Raw genomic sequence first — 25,874 nt, 5'->3', positions numbered from 1 at the left:
GGAATAGTTTACCTATGTAAACTTCATATTATATATTTCCTGAAATTTTTCATTCTGCTGGTAAAACCTAAACTCCCAAAATTATTTTAATGGTTCAGAATCATTTTTAGACTAATACAGATCTATACCTGGTTGAAAATTTACTCTTAAAATATATTTTATAGATTTTTTAAACTAGATAAGGCATGTGCCTAGAGTAAAATATGAAAAGAAAAAGTAGGCTTTCCATCCCTACCAGTCCCCCAGCACTCTCAGGGCAACTACTATTACCAGTGCCTGCTAGAGGTATTTCATGCATGCTCTCATATGTATAAATTTTTATACATGTTAGCATACCACACATACTTATTTGTATCTTTTCTCACAATATATCTTAGAGATCATTCCACATAAGTAGAGTTACCTTCTTTTTTAACAGCTGCATGTATTCCAGTGTATGTAGCATAACCCAATTACGCAGACCTCTTTTAAAGAACATTTGGGTTCCTTCTAATCTTTTTCTACCACAAACAGTGCTGCAGTGAATTTTCATGTACATACATTGTTTTAACAATTGGAAAAAAATTTCAGGATAAAGTCCTAAAAGAGAAAAAATTCCTAGATCATTTGGCATGGGCATTTTAAATTGAGATCACTATTGCCAGAGAAATGACACTTTATGTGATTTAGCTGTGTTCCAATAGACTTTATTTATAAATCTGGCCTTTTCCAAGTAAGTTAACCAGGCCTTAATATGTTGAATTGTAATTAATTTTTTACAAATCTCTTTTAAATAGTTTAAAATATTTTTAATTGAATTTATTGGAGTGACATTGGTTAATAAAATTATACAGGTTTCAGGCATCCAGTTCTACAATACATCATCTGTATATTGCATTGTATGTTTACCATCCCAAATCACGTCTCCTTCCATCAAGTCACGTCTCCTTCCATCACCATTTATGCTCCCTTTCCCTTCTTCTACCTCCTCCACCCCTCTTCCCTCTGCAATCACCATACTGTTATTTTTTGTTTACTTTTTTTACCAACAGGCTTGCTTTATATTTTCTTTGATTTGGTCCATTGGAGGAAGTTGTGATACAAATGGTCGCATTTTTTTTGATGCTTTCCTACGATCAATCGTAACGGGAAAAAGTGAAAGCAACCCAGTGCCTGATTCTGTGGGTAAATGGGAATGCCACTTTGATGAAAAAGGCTTGGTCTACGATTACATGTATGAGGTATGATATAAAATGATTGTTATGATAAGCTACAAACCATAAAGTCTTGGGTCAGCGGTAAAACTCCTAGGTTCCAATTTTAGAGTTATTTTGAATCTTGTGGTTAGAGTTTTAGTTCTTTCTCTTTAACATGGACAGACAGATAAACTTGCTTTAAGAATAGTCTATAATTTCAGATTTAAATTAAATATATTTTCTCCACTTTAAAAAGAATTTACAAAAAGATTATTTTAAACAGTAACCATTTGAATAATCATTTGATTCATGCAAATTTTGCTTAACAAGGTCATAAGATCTGGGTATAGCCTTAGTTACAATTTTACCTAAATCTCAAGGTTTATAGGTTAAGAAACACACCTAGAAAGACAAATGGCCAGAAGAGTCAGGAGTTTAACCCAGTGTTCCTGACTGCCAGTACAGAAATCTTTCCCCAAAACCATGCTAACACAGAATTTTAAGAATATGATCAGAAAGAGTCTCATCGTCATTAGTCATAGTGAGAAGTCAATAAAATGATTTCTAAAACTAAAAAAAAAAAACAAGAGGTAATAACGCAAGCATATTCTTTAAGAATTGGGGGTAAATACCAAAATGTAAAGGTAGTTGCTGCTGGAAAGGAGAAAATGATAGCGGGAAAGTGAGACTGCTGGTTTTCTTTCAATTACAGTTAACATTCAATATTATATTAGATTCAGGTGTACAGCATAGTGATTATATAACTTACAAAATGATCCCTCCAATAGGTCTTGCACCCACCTGACACCATACATAGTTATAACAATATTATTGACTATATTCCCTAAGCTGTATTTTACATCCCTGTGACTATTTTGTAACTACCAATTTGTAATTTCTAATCCCTTCACCCTTTTCACCCAGCTCCCTAACCTACTCCCATCTGGCAACCATCAGTTTGTTTTCTGTATCTCTGAGTTTGTTTGTGTTTTGCTTTTTAGAATTCACATATAAGTGAAATCATGTGGTATTTGTCTTTTTCACTCTGATTTATTAAATGAGCATAATATCCTCTAAGTCTATCCATGTTTTTGCAAATGGCAAGATTTCATTCTTTTTTATGGCTGAGTAATATTTCATTGTATATATGTTCCACACCTTCTTTATCCATTCATCTGTTGATGATACTTAGGTTGCCTCCATATCTTGGCTATTGTAAATAATGCTGCAATGAACATAGGGTTGCATGTGTGTTTTGGATTTAGTGTTTTAGATTTCTTTGAATAAATACCCAGAATGGGACTGCTGGGTCATATGGTAGTTCTATTTTTAATTTTTTTAAAATTTATCTTTATTGTTGAGAGTATTAAGGTGTCCAATTTTTCCCCCCCAATTGACCCCCTCCACTTTGCTCCTACCCCCTCCCCAGGCCTTGACCCCGTTATTAACTGTGTCCATGAGTTATGCATATAATTTCTTTGGTTAATCTCTTCCCACCCTCCACTCCCCTTCCCTCTTTCCTCTGAAATATGATCGTCTGTTGCATGCATCAATGTCTCTGGATCTATTTAGTTCGTCAGATTCTTTCGTTCATTATCTTCTTCTTAAAAAAGACTCTTCAACTTTTCCTGTAGTGCTGGTCTGGTGGTGATGAACTCCTTTAGCTTTTTCTTATCTGTGAAGCTCTTTATTTGACCTTCAATTCTAAATGATAGCTTTGCTGGGTAGAGCAATCTTGGTTGTAGTTCCATGTTTTTCATCACTTTGAATATTTCTTGCCACTCCCTTCTGGCCTGCAAAGTTTCTGTTAAGAAATCAGATGACAGTCGTATGGGTGCTCCCTTATAGGTAACTAACTGCTTTTCTCTTGCTGCTTTTAAGATTCTCTCTTTGTCTTTAACTTTTGGCATTTTACTGATGATGTGTCTTGCTGTGGGCCTCTTTGGGTTCCTCTTGTTTGGGACCCTCTGTGCTTCCTGGACTTGTAAGTCTACTTCTTTCCCCAGGTAGGGGAAGTTTTCTGTAATTATTTTTTCAAATAGGTTTTCAATTCCTTGGCCTCTTTCTTCCCCTTCTGGCACCCCAAAAATACAAATGTTGGGCCTCTTGAAGTTGTCCCAGAGCCTCCTTATGCTATTTTCATATTTCTGGGTTCTTTTTCTTTTTGCTCTTCTGGTTGGGTGTTTTTTGTTTCCTTATGTTCCAAATTTCTGATTTGATTCTCAGCGTCCTCTACTCTACTATTGATTCCATGTAAATTGTTCTTCATTTCAATTTCTGTAGCCTTCATTTCAAATTGGTACTTTATTATGTTATTGATTTTCTCAGTTATTTCCCTAATAGTATGCTTAAACATCCTTATAAACAAAATTCTGAACTCTGTATCTGTTAGCTTGCTTGGATCTATTTCATTTAGTTCCTCTTCTAGAGATTTCTTCTGTTCTTTCCTTTGTGACATGTTTCTTTGCCTCCACATTTTGGCTGCTTCCAGGTGTTTGTTTCTATGTATTAGGTAGAGCTGCTACGTCTCCTGGAATTTGTAGAGTGGCTTTGTGTAGTAGGTGTCCTGTAGGGCCCAGTGGCTCAGCCTCCCCAGTCACCTGAGCTGGGCCTTCTAGGTGCTTCCCTGTGTGGGCTGTGTGCACTGTCCTGTTGTAGTTGAGCCTTGGTTGCTGTTGGCGTCCCTGAGAGGAATTGGCCCTCAGGCCAATCGGCTTTGAGGACCAGCTGCAACTACAGCCAAAGAGATGCTGTGCTGGAGACACACCTATGGAGCAGGATTTACTTCAGTGGAGCTTTGGTGTTCACCAAGTGCGCCCCTTGAGTGTCACTCGTGGATGTGGTAGGGTTGTAATCCAGCGTGGTCAAGTCTGACCACCAGATGCACTGTCTCTGGGGCCTCTGGAGAGGTGCACAGTCAGCCTCTGCCAGTGCCTTACCCAGGGCCACCCAGCATGAGCTACACAGCAAACCATAGTTGGCTGCTACTTGTGTTGGGCTTGGCGTTGTCCAGGAGAGGCCAAGCTGTGAGCCAATGCAGGCTGCCACTAGTGCCAGGCCTGGGGCAGCTTATCAAGCCATATGGGGCACAATGCTGCTTGTTTGAGAGATTTTAGGAAAGTCCTAAGCATGAGGCTCGAGAGGCCACTTTCATAGAAAAGCCCCTGGAAATGGCATGGATGAGCTTGCAGGTGGGGAGGGGCGGGGCCTCCGGGAATCACGGGGCGGGGTCAAAGGTGTGAGTCAGGTGCTAGGATTCCAATATGGCACCTGCCTGCGGGCTGTGTGGGAGGCGGACTCGCCAAAGGAGCCATGGCCTCCACCAGCTCTTCTGCCTGGGAGGAAGCTGCCCTCGACCTCTCGCCCCGATTTCAGGCAGGTTAGTTCCTCCCCAAATGTCCCAGGTCCTTTCAAGCTGCTGCCCGGCGCTGGGCTCAGAGGGAGCGCGTCCGAGTGAGTCCGCGTGCGGGCCCTTTAAGAGGAGCTGCTGGGGCTCCCGCAGCCTCTGAGACCCTCAGCAACAGTCCCCGCTGGTTTCATAGCCCGGAGTTGTGGGGACTTCTCTTTCTGGCCCTGGAGCCCTGGGCTAGGGGCCTGATGTGGGGCTGGGACCCCTTGCTCCTCTGGGAAACCTCCACTGCTGAGATGTCCTCCCGGGTTTAAACCGCGGCACTGGGTGTGGACCCTAGGTTCCTCTCCAATTCAGCCCCATCCGCCAGTGTCTCCACCCCTCCTACTGGTCTCGGTGCTTCTTCAGTTCCCTGGTTGTAGGGCTTCTGTTCCGCGAGATTTCAGGAGGCTCTGAGTGATGGTGGTTCTGTATTTTAGTGTAATTTTGATGTGGTTGTGGGAGGCGGCGGGTGCAGCTGTTACCTACACCGCCATCTCTCTATTTTTAATTTTTGAGAAATCTCCATACTGTTTTCCATTTCAGGCTCTCTGCCCATTTTAAAATTAGATTGTTTGTCTTTTTGGTGTTAAGTTGTATTAGTTCTTTATGTATTTTGGATATTAACCTCTTATTGGATGTATTATTGGTGAATATCTTCTCTCATTCAGTAAGTTGTCTATTTGTTCTTTTTTTATGGTTTTCATTGCTGTGCAATAAGTTTTTAGTTTGATGTAGCCCCATTTGTTTTTTTTTTCTTTTGTTTCCCTTGCCTGAGGAGACAGATCAAAAATAAATTTAAAAATTTCTAAGAGCTATGTCAGAGTTTACTGCCTATGTTTTCATCTATCTGTTTTATGGTTTCAGGTCTTACATTTAAGTATTTAATCCATTTTGAATATGTCTTGTATACAGTGTAAGAAAGAGATCTAGTTACTTTGTTTTTTTGCATGTATCTGTTCAGTTTTCCCAACACTATTTATTGAAAAGACTGTCTTTATTCCATTGTGTATTTATACCTTCTTTGTCATAGATCAATTGACCATATAGGCATGAGTTTATTTCTGGGTCTCTATTTTGTCCCATTGAACTATGTGTCTGTTTTTATGCCCATATCATGCTGTTTTGATTACTATAGCCTTGTAGTATAGTTTGATATCAGGTAGTGTAGTACCTTTAACTTTGTTCCTCTTTCTCAAGATTGTTTGGCTCTTAGGGGTCTTTTGTGGTTCCATATAAATTTTAGGATTATTTATTCTAGTTCTTTGAGAAATGCCATTGGTATTTTGGTAGGGTTTGCATTGAATCTATAGATAGCTTTGGGCAGTATGGACATTTTGACAATATTAATTCTTCCTATCCATGAGCACGGTATATGCTTCCATTATTTGTATCTTCTTCAGTTTCTTTCTTCAATATCTTACAATTTTCAGAATACATGTTGTTTATATCCTTGGTTAAGTTTATTGCTAGGTATTTTATTTTTTTTGATGTAATTGTAAATGGGATTTTATTTTTAATTTCTTTTTATGGTAAGTTTGTTATTAGTGTATAGAAATGCAACAGATTTATGGATATTAATTTTGTATCCTGCTACTTTACTGAATTCATTTATCAGTTCTCTGTCGTGTTTTGGTAGACTCTTTAGGGTTCTCTCTATAGAGTATCATGTCATGTACAAAAAAATGACAGTTTTACTTCTTCCTTTCTAACTTGAATGCCTTTTTAAAAAATTTATCTTTATTGTTGAAAGTATTACAGGTGTCCCATTTTTTCCCCCCCTCGAACCGCTCCACCTCTCTCCCACCCCCTCCCCAGGCCTTCACCCCATTATTGTCTTTGTCCATGGATTATGCATATATGCATATAACTACTTTGGTTAATCTTTTCCCACCCCCACCCTGCTTCCCTCTTCCCTCTGAGATACGACAGTCTGTTGCATGCTTCAGTGTCTCTGGGTCTATTTTGTTTTTCAGATTATTTTGCTCATTAGCTTCTTCTTAAAGAAGACCCTTAAACATTTCATGTAATACTGGTTTGGTGGTTCTCAAGGATGGTTGTTCTATAATTTAGTTTTAATTTTGATGTGGTAGTGGGAGGATGTGAGCATAACTGCTTTTTTTCTTACTTTGTAAAATTTTTTACTCTAAAATATGTGTATATATAACTTTGAAAAATATGAAAGCCGAAACCTAAAAAATTAAGACTATGAATTACTAAAGAAATATTTAGCCAACCTTGCAAAATTACTACCCTCCAGACACAATTTGCTAGAAATAGTTAAAGATTCTTAGATGCCAGCCATAGCACTGAAGCAGGGTCCGAGAACTCCTACTTTGCCAGGTGTTAACTCCTTTGTTGTTTGAAGGTGGGAGGCCGTAGGATCTTCGGGGAAAGGCTAGAGAGAAAGATAATGGTGGAGGAGTTGGGGGTGGGTGGAGTGGGAAAACATGGATTAGGGAGATACTCAGGTGTTAGGACTGTAACTAGTTAGCCACTGGTTTAGAAGAATTTCAATATTGTAACAATCATATCAGCCATTTTGATATGTCCTTGCTGAATATCAGTCTGGATCAAAATGCCCAAGAGAATAATTTTAGAGAAACAAACATAGTGAATCCGCATGATATTTTGTTTCTAGTTAGATTCTCGCTCCTTTATTTTAAAATATGAAAATATGAAATCAAACTTCAGTAAATTATAAATTGAGCTCCATCAGAATGCTTCTCAAATAAATACTTGATATATGTTAAAGGAAATCTTGAAGGCATTTTGGAAAGATTGGAGTGTTAAGAGGATGTAGAGGCAAAAATATCTGAAATCCTAGGTATGTTGACTTTGTGATGACTAAATTGCATCACATTCTTCAGATTATCATTGGAAAGGAAAATTAATCTAAAGAAAAATGTATTTCTTAAATTGGGTAGTGGATTCATGGATGTTTTTTAAGCTTCTTCATGACTTTAAAATATTATATACGCTGTTTTGAATAAGTCTATTATTTAATACTAAAAAGCAAAAAGACTATAAAGTTTTTGAAAGCAAATATGATAACTGTGTTTTAAAAAACCTTTCAGATAGCAAGTGCATGGTTATAATATTTTGAAACTTATGTTCTCTTGTAGTTGAAAAACCGAGGTCGCTGGCTCCATTGGAATGATTTAATTAAAAGTACTGATTTAGGAGATAAACGTGTCAAGATTCAAGATATCATAGTCCCTACAATGGACACAATTAGATATACATTTCTAATGAATTTGAGTATTACCTATGCAAAGTAAGAAATTCTTATACACTTTAAACATAACAGTGCCATTCTAATAGGATCATAGGATATTTGAAGTAACCTTTGAGATAATGCATTTTCAGATAACTGAGACCCTGGGGGACTAATTGATATGTCCCCCAGTGATATATCAATATATCACTATAGTGACAGCTGTTACTGGTGGCAAACCTAGAATCCAGGTTTCCTATTGCCCACTTCAAAGCCTTTGCCATCATACTTCATTGCCTCATAAGCCACCTTGTCTTTCTTTTATTTGCAACAGACTAAAAATCAATGTTATGGTTAAATAGGTATGCATTCTACTCAAAGGTTCACTGTACTCCTGAGGTCAGGCTAACCACCATCCACATTCTCCCATTACACTTAGCGGTTTTTCAACTATGTCCTATTCTAGTTCTTCATGACTTAAGATGAACATGCAAAACCCAGACTTAAATCAGGAGAGCACATCAAAAAAGAGTACATGAAACTGCTAAAACCCTAGCACCTACCATAGGCATATCATACCAACTTCCTTAGTAAGATTCTTGTAGCTATTCTTCTTCTAAAACATGAGGCATAATTTATCATTAATGCTATGTGAACTAGAGAAGTTTATATAATATAGATGAATGTCATAGTTTGTTATTTAAAAAGAACTTATTTCTGAATGAATTTTGTGACAGTTTTATCTTATTTAATAAACAAAAACAAAAAATATCTTATGAGGGAACATTATTTTATCCCTATTTTGTAGTTACGTTTTTGCATTTGTTTATTTTTATTTTTTATTGATTTGAGAGAGAGGAAGGGACAGAGAGACAGAGAGAGAAACACTGATTTGTTGTTTCACTTATGTATTCATTGGTTGATTCTTGTGTGTGCCCTGACCAGGGATCAAACCATTGACCTTGGCATATCAGGACAACACTCTAACCAACTAAGCTATCTGGCCAGGGCCGTATTTTTGCATTTAGTGGCTAATATTTAAAACTTTCTTAGGGAAGGAAGGCACTTGCCAATTCTGCGAATTCTAGTATGGAGTTCCTTTGTACTATGAAACAGTTGTCAGAATAATGCTTTTAGGTGAGTAATGTAGACATAGGATTACAAAGGAAATCACATATTAAAATATATTTATTAAAATATTAAACATATTTGGGCTATAGTAGTAATACATGTGTTTCTTTATGAACACATAAAATAATAAGATCTAGCAGTGAGTCTGATGACTGTCATAATTTTGAAGAAGTCATGGCATAAGTGATATTTTTGAGTTATCATGAATAATTATAATATTTTGTGTAGTGTCTGTGATTTCTACTGGTGACAAACACACAGGTACTATTAATATAATTGCTCTACTTTAATTAAGGATAGTGAAAGTAAAGATATAACTTTCTGTCATCCCAGTTCACAGATTCTCTGAATATTGTCTAAGAATCTCTTCAGATGGTCATGGACCCCAAGTTATGAACAGTATTTTATTTATTAAAATTATTTTAATAAACAGGTTCTCATACTGAGATTGGGACACATAGATGAATTTTAGGGGTTACTGTAGTTCTGAAATAACTATAGTTTTATGTTTATACTTCAATGATAATTTTAAAAATTAATACATATTAGCATAAGTTGGGTTACTTAAATGACCCCTTCTAACTAAATGCTGTTGCTTAGTTTTAGTGCCAGCCTTTGTGTTTGTGTTTGTTTTTATGTACTGTATAGTGCCAAGTTATCATGCAAAGTGACAGTATTTAATTTTTAATTCAGTATTTCTCAAACTTGTATTCCTTAGAGTTCTGTGAATATAAAACTCATAGGATTTTTTTCCTTTTCAAATTAGTTATGATCACTCAAGTATGAGAAGCCCTGCTTGAGGTCCTACTGAATGGAGAATTCCTTAGAATTTGCTTTTAGACAAGTATTTTTAGTTAGTAACTCTGACTTGATTCTAAACTGCTTAACAGGTATACATAACTATTAGATTTAGAATTCTCTGTCATTTATTTCTCACACAGACTTTATGCTATTGAGATAACTGTGAAACAGCCTAAATCTATCTTACTGTCATCATGTCATTAGTCTGTTCCACATGGCACCCTCTTGCCTGTATTTCTAACTGAAAAATACAAAAACATCACTTTTCTGAGGAGACAAACTTTGCCTTTCATTTGTGAAAAGTTTAGCATGTTACTACTTGTTTTACGAGTGTTTTTTGCATATGGCAGTGTTACATCTGTTGAAATAATAGTGTGTTACTATTAAAGTCTCAGTAACAGGAAGCAAAAATGTGTGCCAGTTGTTACTTTACCAGCCTTTCATGATATAACAAAGATAGATTAAAATGTGTTTTTAGATGAAGATGATTTTTATTATTATTTACATTTCCAGTAACTCCAGCTTCCCTTAGTAGGAATGTATTCTGACTTTTTTCCCTTTTGAGTGATATGTTCATTGTTTTCCTAAAGGCCACTGCTTTTTGTGGGTCCAACTGGTACAGGAAAATCGGTGTATGTGAAGGATAAGCTAATGAATCACTTGGAAAAGGAAAAGTACTTTCCTTTTTATGTTAATTTCTCTGCTCGGACCAGTGCCAACCAGGTTCAGGTTAGTCTAATGCCAGAAAAATGGGTTGATAATTATTAATTTTTTTGCCTTATTTGATTAGTGTTTAAAATTGTATATTAAATGAGAAGCTGTGTAAATCTTTTATGAATTTAAATTAAACTTCAAAACTTATTTTTTGCATTACAAGTAAGTTTTAAAAGTCAGGTTTTGAGGACAAACGTTGGAGAGAACATATTTGCATTACTACTGGATTGTTGAGATTTGTCATCTTTTTTTAAGCGAAGATGAAGCAACTGATTTCTTAACTGGAGAAGGAAGTATAAGAAAAAGGAGGGGGCAGAGAGAGAGAGGAGAGACACCTTTCTAGACTTTCCTAGATGATCCTTAGGAGCATTTGCTGCTTATTGAAGCTCTGTCTGTGAAATATCTTTCAAACCATGGACTACTATAGACTTTCTGTGATAAGAATCTTGTAGCTGTGTGTCCTGCCCTTTACCCCCCAAAACACCAACGTGAAAGTATTGCATGAGGCCTTTTCTAACCATCATTTTTATCACCCATCCCTAAATTTATGTCTGTCCAATCTCTCTTGACCTATGCGACTCATTTTCATTGTTTTAAACCTGTAGAATTCCCTTATTCTCAAAATCTTACAAATTTAGGTTAGTGCTTTTAGATACTGAATAAGTTAAAGTTAATAGCTATGTTGGGGTATTTAATGAGGAAAATATTTTGTGTGTATATGCACATGTGTGTACAATATAAATATGTATGTATGTAACAATTCTTAGTACTCTAGGGTTTCAATGAATGCTCTTTGATGTTGAATATTAAGTTTGATATCACTCTAAAAGGAAATAAATATAAATACACACACACACACACACACACACGGTGCTGCTTAACATTACTTCCTTACATAATTAGGCTTAAATTTCTTTTTTCTGGTGTTAAGTATGGCTACTATACTTTCTTCTTTATATTTTAGAACATTATTATGTCTAGATTGGATAAAAGACGCAAAGGAGTTTTTGGACCACCTATGGGAAAGAAGTGTATAATTTTTATAGATGACATGAACATGCCTGCATTGGAGAGATATGGAGCTCAACCTCCTATCGAATTATTACGACAGTTTTTTGACTGTGGGAATTGGTAACTATTTAATTTAAGTTTTAATTAAACATGCTGAAGTCATTATTTGTTCTCTTTTTCTATTTTAGTTCCTCAGAGCAAAATACATTTTTTCAAATTATTTATGAAAGAAATAGTTGCTTCGATTTTCCTATACAGAAAATTTTGGAAGACTTTTCTATACCTTTTATATACCATTTTTTCCCTCTGAATGTGTGAGTTAGATAAGGGATTAATAATCCAGTATTGGAAATGTATATATTCAACGATGTAGTAAATTCTTTCCTTTTCAGATAATTTATAGATTTATATCTTTCAAAGTACCATTCCCCCAGGGCTGAGAATTTATGAGTAGTCTTCAACCTAAGTAATTATAATCAGCACCCTGTGTTTCCACGGTTTTAATTTCTCTATATTTTCTGTGACTGTTTGGGACTACCGTATCTTTGAGATGGCTTGATTTTAACAGCAATTCTGTAGATAACTGCACTCCGTCCACACCAATATACCATTATTCTTATCTCAAGGCAAGGGAAGACTAATATTGAAGCTAAGTCCTATTTTGGAAATATATTTTTGTTATTACTGCACACCCTTAAGATCCTGCCTTCAGGAAATAATCACTGTTAATAGTGTATTCCCCATTTTTCCAAGTTTTTTTTCTTTATAAATACATTTTTATGTTTTAAAAATAGACTCATATTACTCGTTTTGCAACTTATTTGCACTTAAATACTTATCTTGAACACCTATCCATGTTATTTGTCTCATTCATTTTATTGGCTTTTCGTACTATTCAGTTGTATGGATCTTGCCATATTTTGCTTAGCCAGTTCCCTATTGATAGCTATTATGGTTGCTGCCAAAAACCAAATCATATTTTCATGCTTTCTAGTGTGCTCTTAGACTAGGGACTGGCTAGATAGATTTCTCCTACCATCCTCCCTTGTGTTTTTGCAAGAACTTCAATATTAAAGGACTTAATGGCCTATTGGAAATAAGAAACCTTTTCAACTGAGTGGTTCCAACTAAACTGAGCCATTTAGATACTCCTTTCTGCTTAAAACTCCTTTGGAGATTTATTACTCCCCAATAGGTCCCTTTTTACATAACAAAAGTGTATAGTTACTATTTAGATGTTCTTAATGTTCTCTGAAGGTCTGAGATGAGAAAAAGAAATCAGGACTTTGCTGTAAATAGTATGACTATATAATTTATTGTTCAAACTGGGACATTTCTGAGAGTAAAAGGGAAGTTAGTAATTTTTCTAGGGCAAGCACAAACTGGAACTGTCCTAGGCCAAATGAGACACATGGTCACCTTACCTGTGACTAGCTACAAACAAGATTGATCTCTCGTCCTGCTCTGTATTTGGAGTAAGAGGAAAGCAGAGTCAAACTGGAAAGAAGAGGAAGGGGAGAGAAAGGGAAGGGCAAGAGGGAGGAACATTCTAGATACCCAGAATCTGGGCAGCAGAATCAGTGTCACCGAAAGGAGAAATAGAGTGCTGCTTTAAAAAAGCACCCTGCTCCCCGCCCCCCCCAAAAGCTGTAAAGCTCTTCCTTTTAGAGAAGCTAAAATCAGATTAAGTTTCTAGGGAGATCTACATTTCACTCCATCTTATTGGTTTTATAACTGATTGTTTTGAATTTTTGTGCTTTTAAGGTATGACCTTAAGGACACAAGTAAAATCACATTGGTTGACATACAGCTGATTGCAGCCATGGGCCCTCCAGGTGGTGGAAGAAATCCAGTCACTCCTCGTTTTATTCGACATTTCAACATCTGCACTATTAATGCTTTTAGTGATGAAACAATGGTTCGAATCTTCTCATCAATTGTAGCATTCTACCTTAGGACTCGTGAATTTCCTCCAGAGTACTTTGTAATAGGAAACCAAATAGTCAGTGGGACTATGGAGGTGAGCAAATAATGCAATGCAGAATATTTCAGTATATATATCTCATTGGGTTCTTACTTTTTAAAAAAAAACTAAAAACAACAACATGTTTTCCCTTAGACATCTACTTTGGTCTTCAGTGTCAGAGAAGCTGTTACGAAAGCTTGAGAAGAAGATCATCATAGGCTTTGAAATTAGAGAAACTAATTGGGTTTGAGTCTTGAGTGCTATTTCCTAGCTACATGGACTTAAGCAAGTAATTTGACCTTCTAGAAACTCATTTTTTAAATCACTAAAATGGGAGATAACACCTATTTCACAAGGAAATCACCCAGAACCAGTATGTGCCACATTGTGGGTTTTCCCTAATTGTCAGGTTCCCATTCTGGTGTTCATAAATTTTCTCTTCTCTCTCTCCCCTCCCTTTCTTCATGTTTGTCTTAAAAAATAAAATAAACTTAAGCAGCTTATGAATATATTTTTAGCTAGATCACATAATTTAGAATTAGTGGTGGAAAAGAAAACTTATAAGAAAACACAAGGATGGGAACAGAAAACAAGACTGCCAGTATGGCCAAAGAGCAGCTCTTTACTCATTCAGCGTGTTATCTGCCTCCATTTAGAGGCCAGCACCAGCCTTGTTGCTAATGGTAAGAGGAAAAAAATGTATTTAAGGCAAATCAGTGATAATCTCGTTGAACTAAGCTTTGAGGAGCCTTGATAAAGTGAGGTTCACTTTGGGATCGCTGCAACCAGAAGCAAAAAGCTCCCCCTGGAATCATTCCATCAGTTTCCAAGAGCATGTTATCTTTATAAAACTCTTCTCTTCTTGTTCTGGTGGAAAATTTGTGCTGTTCAAATAGAGAAACTATGAGCCAAGAGATAGTACCTTGTAATTACTATACTTATTCTGATACAGAAAAGTGCTTCTATCTATAAAATTTGATATTTATATTTCAGACATCTCCTGAAAGAGGGGGGAGTTGGTCAGGCAGAATAGGGTACAGAAAGGATCCTTCTCTGCCCGCCATCTGTGAAGCACTGTAGACCTACTGAGCGTGAAGCTAGGGAAGGGAGGTGAATCATAGAGCACATAGAAACAAAAAATAATTTCATTCGTTTTTTGGGGGCTACATTATATAATATTTAATTTATCTTCCTTAAAGAAAATATTAAACTTTATTTGGTGAATTCAGCATATAACCAGTTAAGACAGAAGGAAGAAGGGGGACAGAGAAAATAAGAGAGAGAAGGGAAGGGAGAGTCAGTGGTAGTCAGTGGTAGTCAGTGAAGGAAACTATTTTGTGCTCGTCTTCATTTGGAATGCCTCAGAGGGAGTCACCTGATTTCACATTCTACTAAAGTTTTTGTTAAGTACTTAATCCCGGGCCATTCACCTTTAAATGGGACAGTCATAATAACTGGGAAATAAAAGCATTGTTGCTTCTTGGGTTTGGATGGAATCAGATAATATTAAGTTCCCTCAAATTCATGCCTGGTTGAGTGCTATAAACCAAAAAAAAAAAAAGTATGCCATGCTAGGCTTAAGCACTATGCAATTTCCCAAGCCAATATAAATAATCTGATAGGATAAATAAAATATTTTATGTAACATACAATTTGTTATCTGGCTTTGCTGATTATAAGTGTTTTATTTTTGCTTTGTTTTTTTCATATTCAGGTATATAAACAATCCATGGAAAATCTTTTGCCTACTCCCACAAAATCTCATTACACTTTCAACTTGAGGGATTTTTCACGTGTTATCCTGGGGTGCTTACTCATTGAAAGAGAAGCTGTGCAGAGCAAGCACACCATGATCCGGCTGTTCGTGCATGAGGTTCTTCGAGTATTTTATGATCGCCTCATTAATGATGAAGATCGATACTGGCTGTTCAATTTAGTCAAAGTTGTTATAAAGGACCACTTTAAAGAATCATTTGATAGTATCTTTTCACATTTGAGGAAAGAGAATGCACCAGTGAGTATATTTAGTGATTAAAAACATAAAGTTAAAACAGTACAACAGTGCCCTGGCCAGTGCGTCGTCCCATGCACTGAAACATCCTGGTCAGGGCACATGCCCGAATTGCAGGCTTGATCCCTGGAAGGGGGCATGCAGGAGGCAGCTGATTGATGTTTTGCTCTCACATCGATGTTTCTCTCTCTCTCTCTCTCTCTCTCCCTCTCCCCCTCTTTCTAAAAATAATTTTTTTAAAAACAGTACAATAGCACGAATTGTTACCATTAACTTATCTTTAAAAAATACTGCTTTTTTTTTTTAAATATATCTATTGATTTCAGAGAAAGGAAAGGAGAAGGAGAGAGAGAGAGAGAAACATCAATGATGAAAGAGTCATTGATAGAGCCCACAACCAAGGCATGGGCCCCGACCAGGAATCAAACCCCGATCGCCTGGATCCCAGGTCTACACTCAACTGCTGAGCCACGCCCAGCCAGGCTAAAAAATACTGCTTCTTAATGATCATATTCTTTTAACTTTACTCATAGATAGGTATTTATTTTGAGAAGATTTGTCTTTAGAGAAATTATGTATGAAACATAGAAGTTATTTAAAGGATAAAACTTTATATGATAGGAATTAAATGATATAATAGATGTAAAGTGTTTAACATGGTGACCATCTCTTAGTAACTACTTGATAAATGGGGGAAACTTTTTTTAAACAGAAAAAAACTTTTTTATTTCCTAAAGATATAATTTCAGGTATCAATTTTACAACTATATTATTTACTACCCTAACTGTTTAAAAGAATTATCAAATTGATAATCATCCTATAACATGGACAAAAGAAAATTTTATATAATATTTTCTTAAACTTATTATTATTTTTAAATTTATTATATATATATTTTATTTTTGTTTAAAATATTACAGATGTCCCTTTTTCTCCCCAGTGACCCACTCCACCCCATCCCATCCCCCTCCCTAGTCCCTCTCCCCACCATTGTCCATATCCTTGGGTTGTGCATATATGCATATAAATTCTTTGGTTAATCTCTCCCCCTCTACCCACCCACCCTCCTCCATCCCTCTGACATTCGTCAGTCTGATCTATGCTTCTGTGTCATTGAATATATTCTGTTCATCAGTTTATTAAGTTCTTTAGATTCCACATATAAGCGAGATCATGTGATGTTTGTCTTTCTCTGCCTGGCTTATTTCACTTAGCATAATTTTCTCCAGGTCCATCCATACTGTCCCAAAGGGTACAAGATCCTTCTTCTTTACAGCTGCATAGTAGTCCATGGTGTATATGTCCCACAGCTTTTTTATCTACTCATCTACTGATGGGCACTTGGGTTGTTTCCTGATCTTAGCTATTGTAAACTGCACTGCTATGAACATAGGGGTGCATATATTCTTTCTGATTAGTGTTTCAGGATTCTTAGGGTATATTCCTAGAAGTGGGGTCACTGAGTAAAAAGGCAGCTCCATTTTTAATTTCTTAAACTTATTTTAGAATTTTTGTTTTTGTTTTATAATTTGTTGATTTTCATTCTATAGGTAACTGAAAAGGACTTAAGAAATCTTATGTTTGGTGACTATATGAATCCTGACCTTGAAGGAGATGAGAGAATTTATATTGAAATTCCAAATATTCATCATTTTAATGACGTTGTGGACCAGTGCTTAGATGAGTATAATCAAACTCACAAAACACGAATGAATCTTGTCATTTTTAGGTACCTACATTTAGTATTAATCATTGAAATTACTATTTGTAAAACTATGGTGAATAACTGACAAAAACTATGGTGCATAACTGAGCTTAAGACATAAACTATTAGCAATTTATTTGAAGTTCTTTGTGTGGCTAACCTTCCCTCACTGCATCCCCATTGAACCCTGTAGCCGTAAAAGAAAACTCATGTGTCTGGACTTTTACTATACGTGTGTTCCTAAACATACTATAGCACTACCTTATTTTACATTTTTAAAATTCATATAAATTGTATCGTACTGTATATTCTCTTCTGCAGGTTGGTTTATTCCATATTGTTTGTAACATTTACACAGAAAAAAAAGATTTTTTACTATTCCACTGTATAAGTGTAACACAATGTAGTCATTCTTCTGAGAGAGACTTTTAGGTATCTCCTAGTTTTTGCAGTTATAAAAAAAGTTTAAGTGCTCATCTCTCCTTGGGTACCTGTGTAAGAATTTCTCTAGATTATATTCCTAGGAGTGAAATTATTGTGTCATGGTATGTAAGCATCTTCTACTTTATTAAGCTTTGCCAAAGTGCCTTCAAAAATGATTATTGTTTTTAAGAGCTCACGTTATCCTTCACCCTTGCCAACACTTAGGATTGCTAGACTTGTTAAGTTTTGCCAGGCTAAGGAGAGTGGCTCTAACTTCAATTTCCCTAATTACTAGTGAGGCTGTCTTTCCTGAATTTGTTATTTTGTGAATAACTAATTTCCTATTTCTCACATAGAAAACCTTTTATTAAAAAATGAAAGAAATGTTTTTAATAAAAGCAACAATGTACTTCCAGTATAAGAGGTTGCAATTTCCTTGTATTTCTATAATTTGTATATTACATTTTCTGAATTTGTACTTTAGATAATTTACCTTTGCATCAAGTGATCCAATTGTAACTGCTTTTGAAAAATAACACATTTTTGATGATTACATCTTTAAAAGTGGTATCAGACAACAAAGTCTATCCTTCTAGGAAAGTAAAGCAATAGTTATGTGTAAATATGCATTTACATGTATATTTTCAAGTATAATAATAGTGATATTTTGTAGGTATGTATTGGAACATTTATCACGAATATGTCGAATTCTAAAGCAGTCTGGTGGAAATGCTTTGCTTGTTGGACTTGGAGGAAGTGGTCGTCAATCTTTAACTCGTCTGGCTACATCCATGGCAAAAATGCAGATATTCCAACCAGAAATTTCTAAGAGCTATGGTATGAATGAATGGAGAGAAGATATGAAGGTAAAATTATGGAAAGAAATTTAGTGCCTAAAATAATATCAATGCATTCTTTTACTTGAGAAGAGAGAGCCAACCTGTATAGCTATGTGTTGAATACATCTGTTGACTCACTTGATGGCATCTTATTAGTCCTTTAGGCTGTTCACCCTTCATTTTCTTTTTTGTTCCTCTGACTCAATGATTTCAAATAACCTGTCTTTAAGTTCACTGACTCTTTCTTCTGCCTAATCAAATCTGATGGTGCCCTGGCTGGTGTGGCTCAGTTGGTTGGAGCATTGTCCCATATACCAAAAGGTTCTGGGTTTGATACCTACTCAGGGCACATACCTAGATTGCTGGTTTGATCCCGATGGGGAGGCAACTGATTGATGTTTTTCTCTCTCTCTCACATCAATAAGCATATCCTCAGGTGAGGATTTAAAATAAATAAAATAAAACAAATAAATAAATCTGATGTTGAATACCTCTGGAGAAATATTCAGTTTGTAACCCACCCTGCCACTCTTTTAGCATTGTTTCTTAAATGATGACTTCTAAATTCACATGTAGCTTCAGAAAAACAGCCTGTTTGCTTAAAGGATTCTAGGGCCTAACCTCAAAGGAAGCAGACTCCAGCCTTCGGGCATTTTGGCTTCAGGAGATTTGCTCACCTTCCACTGATGAAAACAAGACCCTGGAGCAGACTGTGCTGACTCTGGAATAGCACCCTCAAGAGCCTACAACCCCCTCTGGTTTCCTTTGTTCTGCCTTCCTCTTACCCTGTTATAAAAACCTCTGCCTGCATGAGGTGTTAAGATGGTTTTTGTGATGAGAGTGCCCCATCTTCTCAGGCAGCTGGCTCTTGAATAAACCATCTTTCCTTGCGCTAGCACTTCTCTCTTGACTACTGGCTTTTCATGAGGTAGGCCGCCAAACGTGGGTTCAGTATTAAGTTCAGTTATTGTATTTTTCAGCTTCAGAATTTCTGCTTAGTTATTTTTTAATTGTTTCTTTCTCTATTGATATTCTCATTTTGTGGATGCATTGCTTTCCTGGTTTCCTTTAGATGTATATTTGTATTCTCTTTTAGCTTATTGAGCATCCTAAAATAATTATTTTAAATTTCTTGTCAGAGAGTTCATTGATCTGTTTCTTTAGGGTTGGTTTCCGGAGCTTTATTTTGGTCCTTTGATTGGGTCATGTTTCCCTGTTTCTTTGTATGCCTCGTGATCTTTTGTTGAGTTTTCAGTACTTGATAAATCACCTCTCCGTCTTCACAGATTGACTTTGTTTAGGGGGAAAACAGCAATCAGCATGACTAGAGGTTCTGTGACTTCTCAGAACTTTTCTGGGCATGTATCTTCTTTGGGATTGTGCATGTGCTTTTATTCTAGTATATACAGATGCTTTGGGCCATTTTAATTTCCTTTTTCTTCTCATAAGCTTTCAGTTTTGGTTTCTAATATATTCTTCTGCCTTTAATATCTTTCTCCCCCTGGAACCTTTTGGTGAAACTTCAGAGTCTGCTGCTCCATTGTGCAGAGGTGCTTGCCTCTGTTTTCAGTAGCCTTCAACCTCATTTCCAAATTAGGTCTTGTTCCTATCAGTGTTATGAGTCAGGCAAGACAGAAATCAGTGCCTTAGGCAGCCCCCAGATAAAGCCAGAATACTGGAAGCAAGTTCCACTCACTCTATTCCTTCTGTCCTGAGGGAGGAGCCAGGAATTGATGGTGTTCTCCTGATTGTGTTACTCTATGCTGGGTGAGAAAAATGCAATAAATTCTCTTTCCCTCCTTGTATTGTCCCTTCTCTTTTTTATGTACTCCTAGGGGTGCTGTAGTCTCTTAATTAGTTTCTAGAGTTCTCACAAAGTTATTTTGTTCTGCAGATTGCTAATTTGGTGTCTCCATGGGAGAAACGGGGCCTTGAGCTTCTTAGTCTATCATCTCACTAATGTCACTCTCTAGTTTCTTAATTTGTAAAATTTGGATAATATCCCTATTTCATAGGTTACTGTGATTAAATTATACTATGTATGTAAGGTTTTTTGTAATATCCCTGGCATATAATTAGTATTTTGGACATTTTAACTCTTCCTATTTGGAAACAGTTTCACACATTGTATACTTAAATATGGTATTTAAATATAGTGATTTAAAAAAAAATATATATATATATATATATATCTTTATTGATTTCAGAGAGAGGAAGGGAGAGGGAGAGGGAGAGAGAGAGAGAGAGAGAGAGAAACATCAATGATGAGAGAGGCATTGATCGGCTGCCCCCTGAATACTCCCCACTGGGAATTGAGCCCACAACCCCGGCATGTGCCCTGACTGGGAATTGAATCCCGATCTCTTGGATCATAGCTCCATGCTTAACCACTGAGCTATGCCGGCTGGGATATATTGTATTATTTAATTATTTTATATAATAATAACTAGAAATAGTAACACTATAAAGTAATTATAAAACTCATGTCATTAGATACAATACTTTTTGAAAAGCTAGCTTGTCTGATTTTGATGAGAGAAAATTGTTTCTAAAATCTCAACAGCTTGCTTGTTGGAAGATGGCTTTAGTGGAAAAAAAGGCACAGTTTTGTATAATATTAAAATTCAGCAGTTATTTAAATGATATAATTTATTTAAAACATTAAATATATTATTTTAAAATAAAGATAAATATTTAAAAAATTATTTGCAGAAGTAATGATACTATTTTCACTTAAAATATATCCAGTGGTATGCTGGCAAATGGTTAACAACCAACTCTCCAGGAGGTTGAAGGGAATCTCTCATTTTTAGCATTTGCAAATTTCTGTGTGTAAAAACTCCCACCATGGATGATTAAAGCTATCAACATGATATCACTGAAAACAGAGTTTTAAAGAGTTATGTATTTGAACACCTTACGTTGTTTTTTACTGTATAAATAGTTAATTTAAATAACTTCCATAGCATAGGTAATAGTAAACATAATAAAGTAGTAGTGTATTGGTTACCTTTGTTTTTAATATAATTTATTTAATTATAAGTTCATATAATTTAATTTTTAAAAAATACATCTTTATTGATTTCAGAGAGGAAGGGAGAAGGAAAGAGAGAGAAACATCAATGATGAGAGAGTCATTAATTAGCTGCCTCCTACATGCTCCCTACTGGGGGTTGAGCCTGCAACTCCGGGCTCATGCCCTGACCGGGAATCAAACCATGATCTTTGGGATCATAGGTCAATGCTCAACCTCTGAGCCACACCAGCTGGGCTATAATTTAATTTTTAATGCTGGCTGTGTTTAGCGGTCTACTCACAAGTTCCTGAAATTTTAACAATCAGTCTACTGCCCCAAAAAAGTCAGCTCCAGCATACCACTGAGTTTATACCTTTATATTAGTTGGGAATCTTTGGTTGCAATTGACAAACAAAAGAAAACAAAAAGCTCAAATTAGCTTAAACAAAAGACAGAATTATTGTCTTACTTGACTTAAGAGTCCAGAGGTACACAGGCTTTTGACATGGCTGAATTTACTGGCTCAAGGTAAGTCCTCAGTATTTACTCTTTCTATCTCCTGCTTTCCATTTGGCTCCTTTCTCCAGCAAACTCATCTATGTGGCAACACAGTTCGCCCCTAGTAGTTCTAAATTACTGACCTTTATATTCTACATCTCAGAATGACTGAGATTCTTTCTGTTTTCAAGTCCTTCTTAGCCCCTGAAGTAAGACTATGATTGGGCCCAGTTAGATCACATTCCCTCCTTGGAATCAGTGACCATGTCCATGGGCTTGGGGAACTCTGACCAGTGGGGGGGTCTCCCACCTGGGGGCAGGCAAAATGTAGGCCCTGATTGGCAGCCCCACCAGAAGTGGGGAGAGGTACTACTCTAAAATTCAGAAGTTGCTATCAAGGGAAGGAGAAAGGGAGGGAAAGCAAAAACGACAAATGTCTACTATATTCTGCTTATAAGCACATTTTTATTTTAAGGTTCTATTAAGGAATGTGGGCATGAAGGGCCAGAAGACAGTCTTTCTAATCACGGACACTCAGATGAAAGAGGAAGCTTTCCTAGAGGATATCGACAGCGTGCTCAATACTGGAGAAGTACCTAACATTTTTGCAGCGGATGAAAAACAAGAAGTGATGGAGGTAAATACTTTTTTAGGGAGTGTGTTTCCCAGCACAAAAATGCTCTTTTATCTTGAAACTTTTTCTCTGCACTTTAGGATAAATATAGCTTGTGCAGAAGATTTTGGTAATTCAAATTTTAAAGTTTATTATTTTAATCTTTTTTGGTGGATTTTAAATTGCTTTTACTATAGTTGTGAGACAGAATTTTATTTTAAAATTCCTTTTTTCATAATGATGGCAGTTTGTTTCATCAGTTTTATCTTATTTAGCCTATTTTATGACTGATTAGAGATTTTAAATCGTGTCTTAGGGTTACAGTGATGTGAGAAAACATAGCTTTAAAATATTACTTGGTTTAGCTTTTATGTTTTGCCACTGGTTAAAATTTTTCAAAACCCTTAATAAACTACTTGTCTTACTAGTTCCAGTATATCTGAGTGTCATGCTTTGTGGTTAAATTGACAAAAAACACAATTGTGGAGCACCCCCTACTTCAGATGTCCTGCCATTCAACCACCATTTTCTAAGAACTTCCCCTGCAAGATCTCTGCTAGTAATTTCCCTTTTCTAGTTACCACAACTACTTTTACCTGCAGAGTACATTGCTCACACCTGGATGCTTCATTCCAGCCTTAGTGATAACACCTGGAGTAAAATGAATTTACTCTAGTAGTTCAAGCACCCTGCTTTTTTCTTGTATGGAATGGAAATATTATATACATTATAGTTCCTCCTACACAGGGTTGTTGTGAGGTCTGAGGATCAAATTCAATAAAGCACTTATAGAGTGTCAGACACTTAAAAAGCCCTCAGTAAATGGCACATTACCAGTTTGTAGTCTGAGAGGGGAAGGAGAAAAAAAAAGGTCCCAAGTTCTCTACTTTTATCTGGGTGATGTCAAAAATGTGGCCAAGGCTGATGAAGAATGGTGTTTCTCCTAATCCATATGATAAACTCATTCCCCACACTCCCATTCAAGGACTACTCACCTTTGGGGAGTAGGATTTCCTAAGCTTTGCTGGGCTTTCCTGCTCATTTTAGCTATTGTTTATCTTTTCCTCCTGTCACTTTGCTACAAAACCTGCTTCACTATTGTTTTATGGTGTGATCCAACAGCAGCCTTAAGAACTTCTTTTCTTCATGTTCCACCCAAGCCTAGGAACACCACATCAGTTTATCCATAAGGACATAGCCATTTTCAGAACTCAGGGGTATTGAAATGTACCCCTGTTTCTGCTTGCTTTATATTGATCTTTTAAAATATAAAAGGTAATATGAAAGATGTTCTATTGTTTTCTTTCCACACTGTACATATCCTGTGCATCCCACTTCGAAGACCATCCCTCTGACAAACATTTCACTTTAAACCTCATTCCTGATAACTGACCTCTACACCTTGGCTCTGGCACTACCTAGAGGGCACCTCTTAAAGACTCAGCACACCTGTCTCACTTCATCAGAGTTCCAACCTCAGACGTACATTTCCAGATGACTTTTTCCACGGGGCCATTTGTGCTCCTTGCAGAATTAAGTTATTGCAACGTTTCTCTCAATGTACCACATTTAGTGCAGGTAGACCACCTGAACATAATTTTTTATAAACTAACACTAATCTTAGTAATCATAATTTGAGAATTACCATCAGAATGCATTTATGTGTTGATTTACAGTTTTCCATGATATAGCTATCACATAAAGTAGAACATAACTATAGTAGAGAATTCTTTTAGAAATAAATTCATTGTAGAAAATATATGACCATTGTGACCACTTCCTATATCAAATTTTAAAAAAAAATCTATTTACAGGACACTTTATTGACTATGAGACCTTTTGTGCTCAGAACAAGGAGAAATGTAGGGTATAAAATAAAAACTAGCTGTTACCTATATGACAAGAACTATTCTAAATGTTCACATGTTATAACTCATTTGATCCCTCAACAACCCTCGATGTAGATACTCTTTTTCTCATTTTAAAGGTGAGGCAACTAAGATATAGAGAGGTGAAATAACTTTCCCCAGGGTCACATAGGTAATAAACTGCAAGCTAGGATTTGAATTCAAGAAGTTTGGTTCTGGAGCCATTATGCCTAACCTCACATAAAATGTCTTTCTCGCCCAGCCGGGCATGGCTCAGCAGTTGAGTGTCAACCTAGGATCCAGGCGATCGGGGTTCGATTCCCGGTCAGGGCACATGCCCGGGTTGAGGGCTCGATCCCCAGTTGGGGGCGTGCAGGAGGCAGCCTATCAATGACTCATCATTGATGTTTCTATCTCTCTCTCTCTCCCCTTCTCCCTTCCTCTCTCTGAAACCAATAAAGATATGTTTAAAAAAAAAAAAGCCTTTCTCATATAAAGGTATACAAAGAAAGAAAATTAAAAGTGACCCATAATCTCATTACCAAAGAACCCGATTTACATTTTTAATGCAAAGTGTAAGATATTTACAAGTATAGAGAATTCAAACAGCATAAGAATGTCCAAAGTGAAGAAAAAGAATGCTATAAACCAAGAAAAATGTCCAGAATAAAAAAATGAAAGCCTCCCTCTCACACTGTCCCTTAAGTTCATCTCACCAAAACTAACCACTACTAATGGTTCCTTGTGATTACTTCCCGAAAAAGGTGTGCATGTACTTATACATACAGCTGATATATTTTTTAATTTAACAAAGAGGATCCTGTTATATATTCTGTGCACAATTTGTTGGTTCCCCCCACACACACACACACTTATTTTGTCTTGCTGATCTTCATGGCGTTTACATCGATACATCTCATTATTTTTAACAATTGTATAAAATTACAATATATGGGTGTTTTATAATGTTTTTAACTAGGTGCTTTAGATTTTTTTCCTCTTAAAAACAACGTTGAATATATCTTGGTGAACTTTCTGTGTATATCTTTATAAGTTAAATTCTTGGAAGTTATTTATTTTTAAATTATAAAATTTTGGAGTTTGGAGAAGTCTTCTAAGTACAAACTATATCAAAGCTATTCTATTGATATGAAGACAAAAATTTAAAGATATTTACAAGGAGAGAAATAAAAATTCTTAATATTCTAATACCCACTAATCTCATCATCAGCTTACTTACTTTTGTTTATCGGCCTTTTGTTTTCTGATATTCCCCAGGGTGTTCGTCCTGTAGCTCAGGCTGGCAATAAACAGGGCGAGCTTAGTCCCTTAGCCCTGTTTGCATTCTTTGTGAATCGCTGTAAAGATAACCTTCACGTTGTAGTGGCCTTCAGCCCCATTGGAGACGCCTTTCGAAATCGCTTGAGACAGTTTCCATCCCTCATCAATTGCTGTACCATCGACTGGTTTCAGGTTTGTAATTTTTTTTTTTTGGTG

The 25,874-nt window shown here is 36.3% G+C and overlaps 1 protein-coding gene across 1 annotated transcript in view; it reads left to right on the top strand.

The window, feature by feature from the left end:
• The window catches only part of DNAH12 (dynein axonemal heavy chain 12), a 152,858-nt gene that overhangs the window by 69,342 nt on the left and 57,642 nt on the right, over positions 1-25,874 (top strand). Inside the window, exons 35-44 of the mRNA XM_016205506.2 lie at positions 1,032-1,220; positions 7,689-7,840; positions 10,303-10,441; positions 11,391-11,557; positions 13,202-13,457; positions 15,118-15,417; positions 16,966-17,144; positions 18,217-18,409; positions 22,372-22,533; positions 25,656-25,850. Coding sequence (XP_016060992.2) covers positions 1,032-1,220; positions 7,689-7,840; positions 10,303-10,441; positions 11,391-11,557; positions 13,202-13,457; positions 15,118-15,417; positions 16,966-17,144; positions 18,217-18,409; positions 22,372-22,533; positions 25,656-25,850 — 1,932 coding nt within the window. The remainder of the gene's footprint in view (positions 1-1,031; positions 1,221-7,688; positions 7,841-10,302; positions 10,442-11,390; positions 11,558-13,201; positions 13,458-15,117; positions 15,418-16,965; positions 17,145-18,216; positions 18,410-22,371; positions 22,534-25,655; positions 25,851-25,874) is intronic.

This window comes from Miniopterus natalensis, chromosome 15 (assembly GCF_054644295.1).
Source record: "Miniopterus natalensis isolate mMinNat1 chromosome 15, mMinNat1.hap1, whole genome shotgun sequence".
NCBI lineage: Eukaryota > Metazoa > Chordata > Mammalia > Chiroptera > Miniopteridae > Miniopterus > Miniopterus natalensis.
This window is presented reverse-complemented; position numbering and strand designations above follow the sequence as displayed.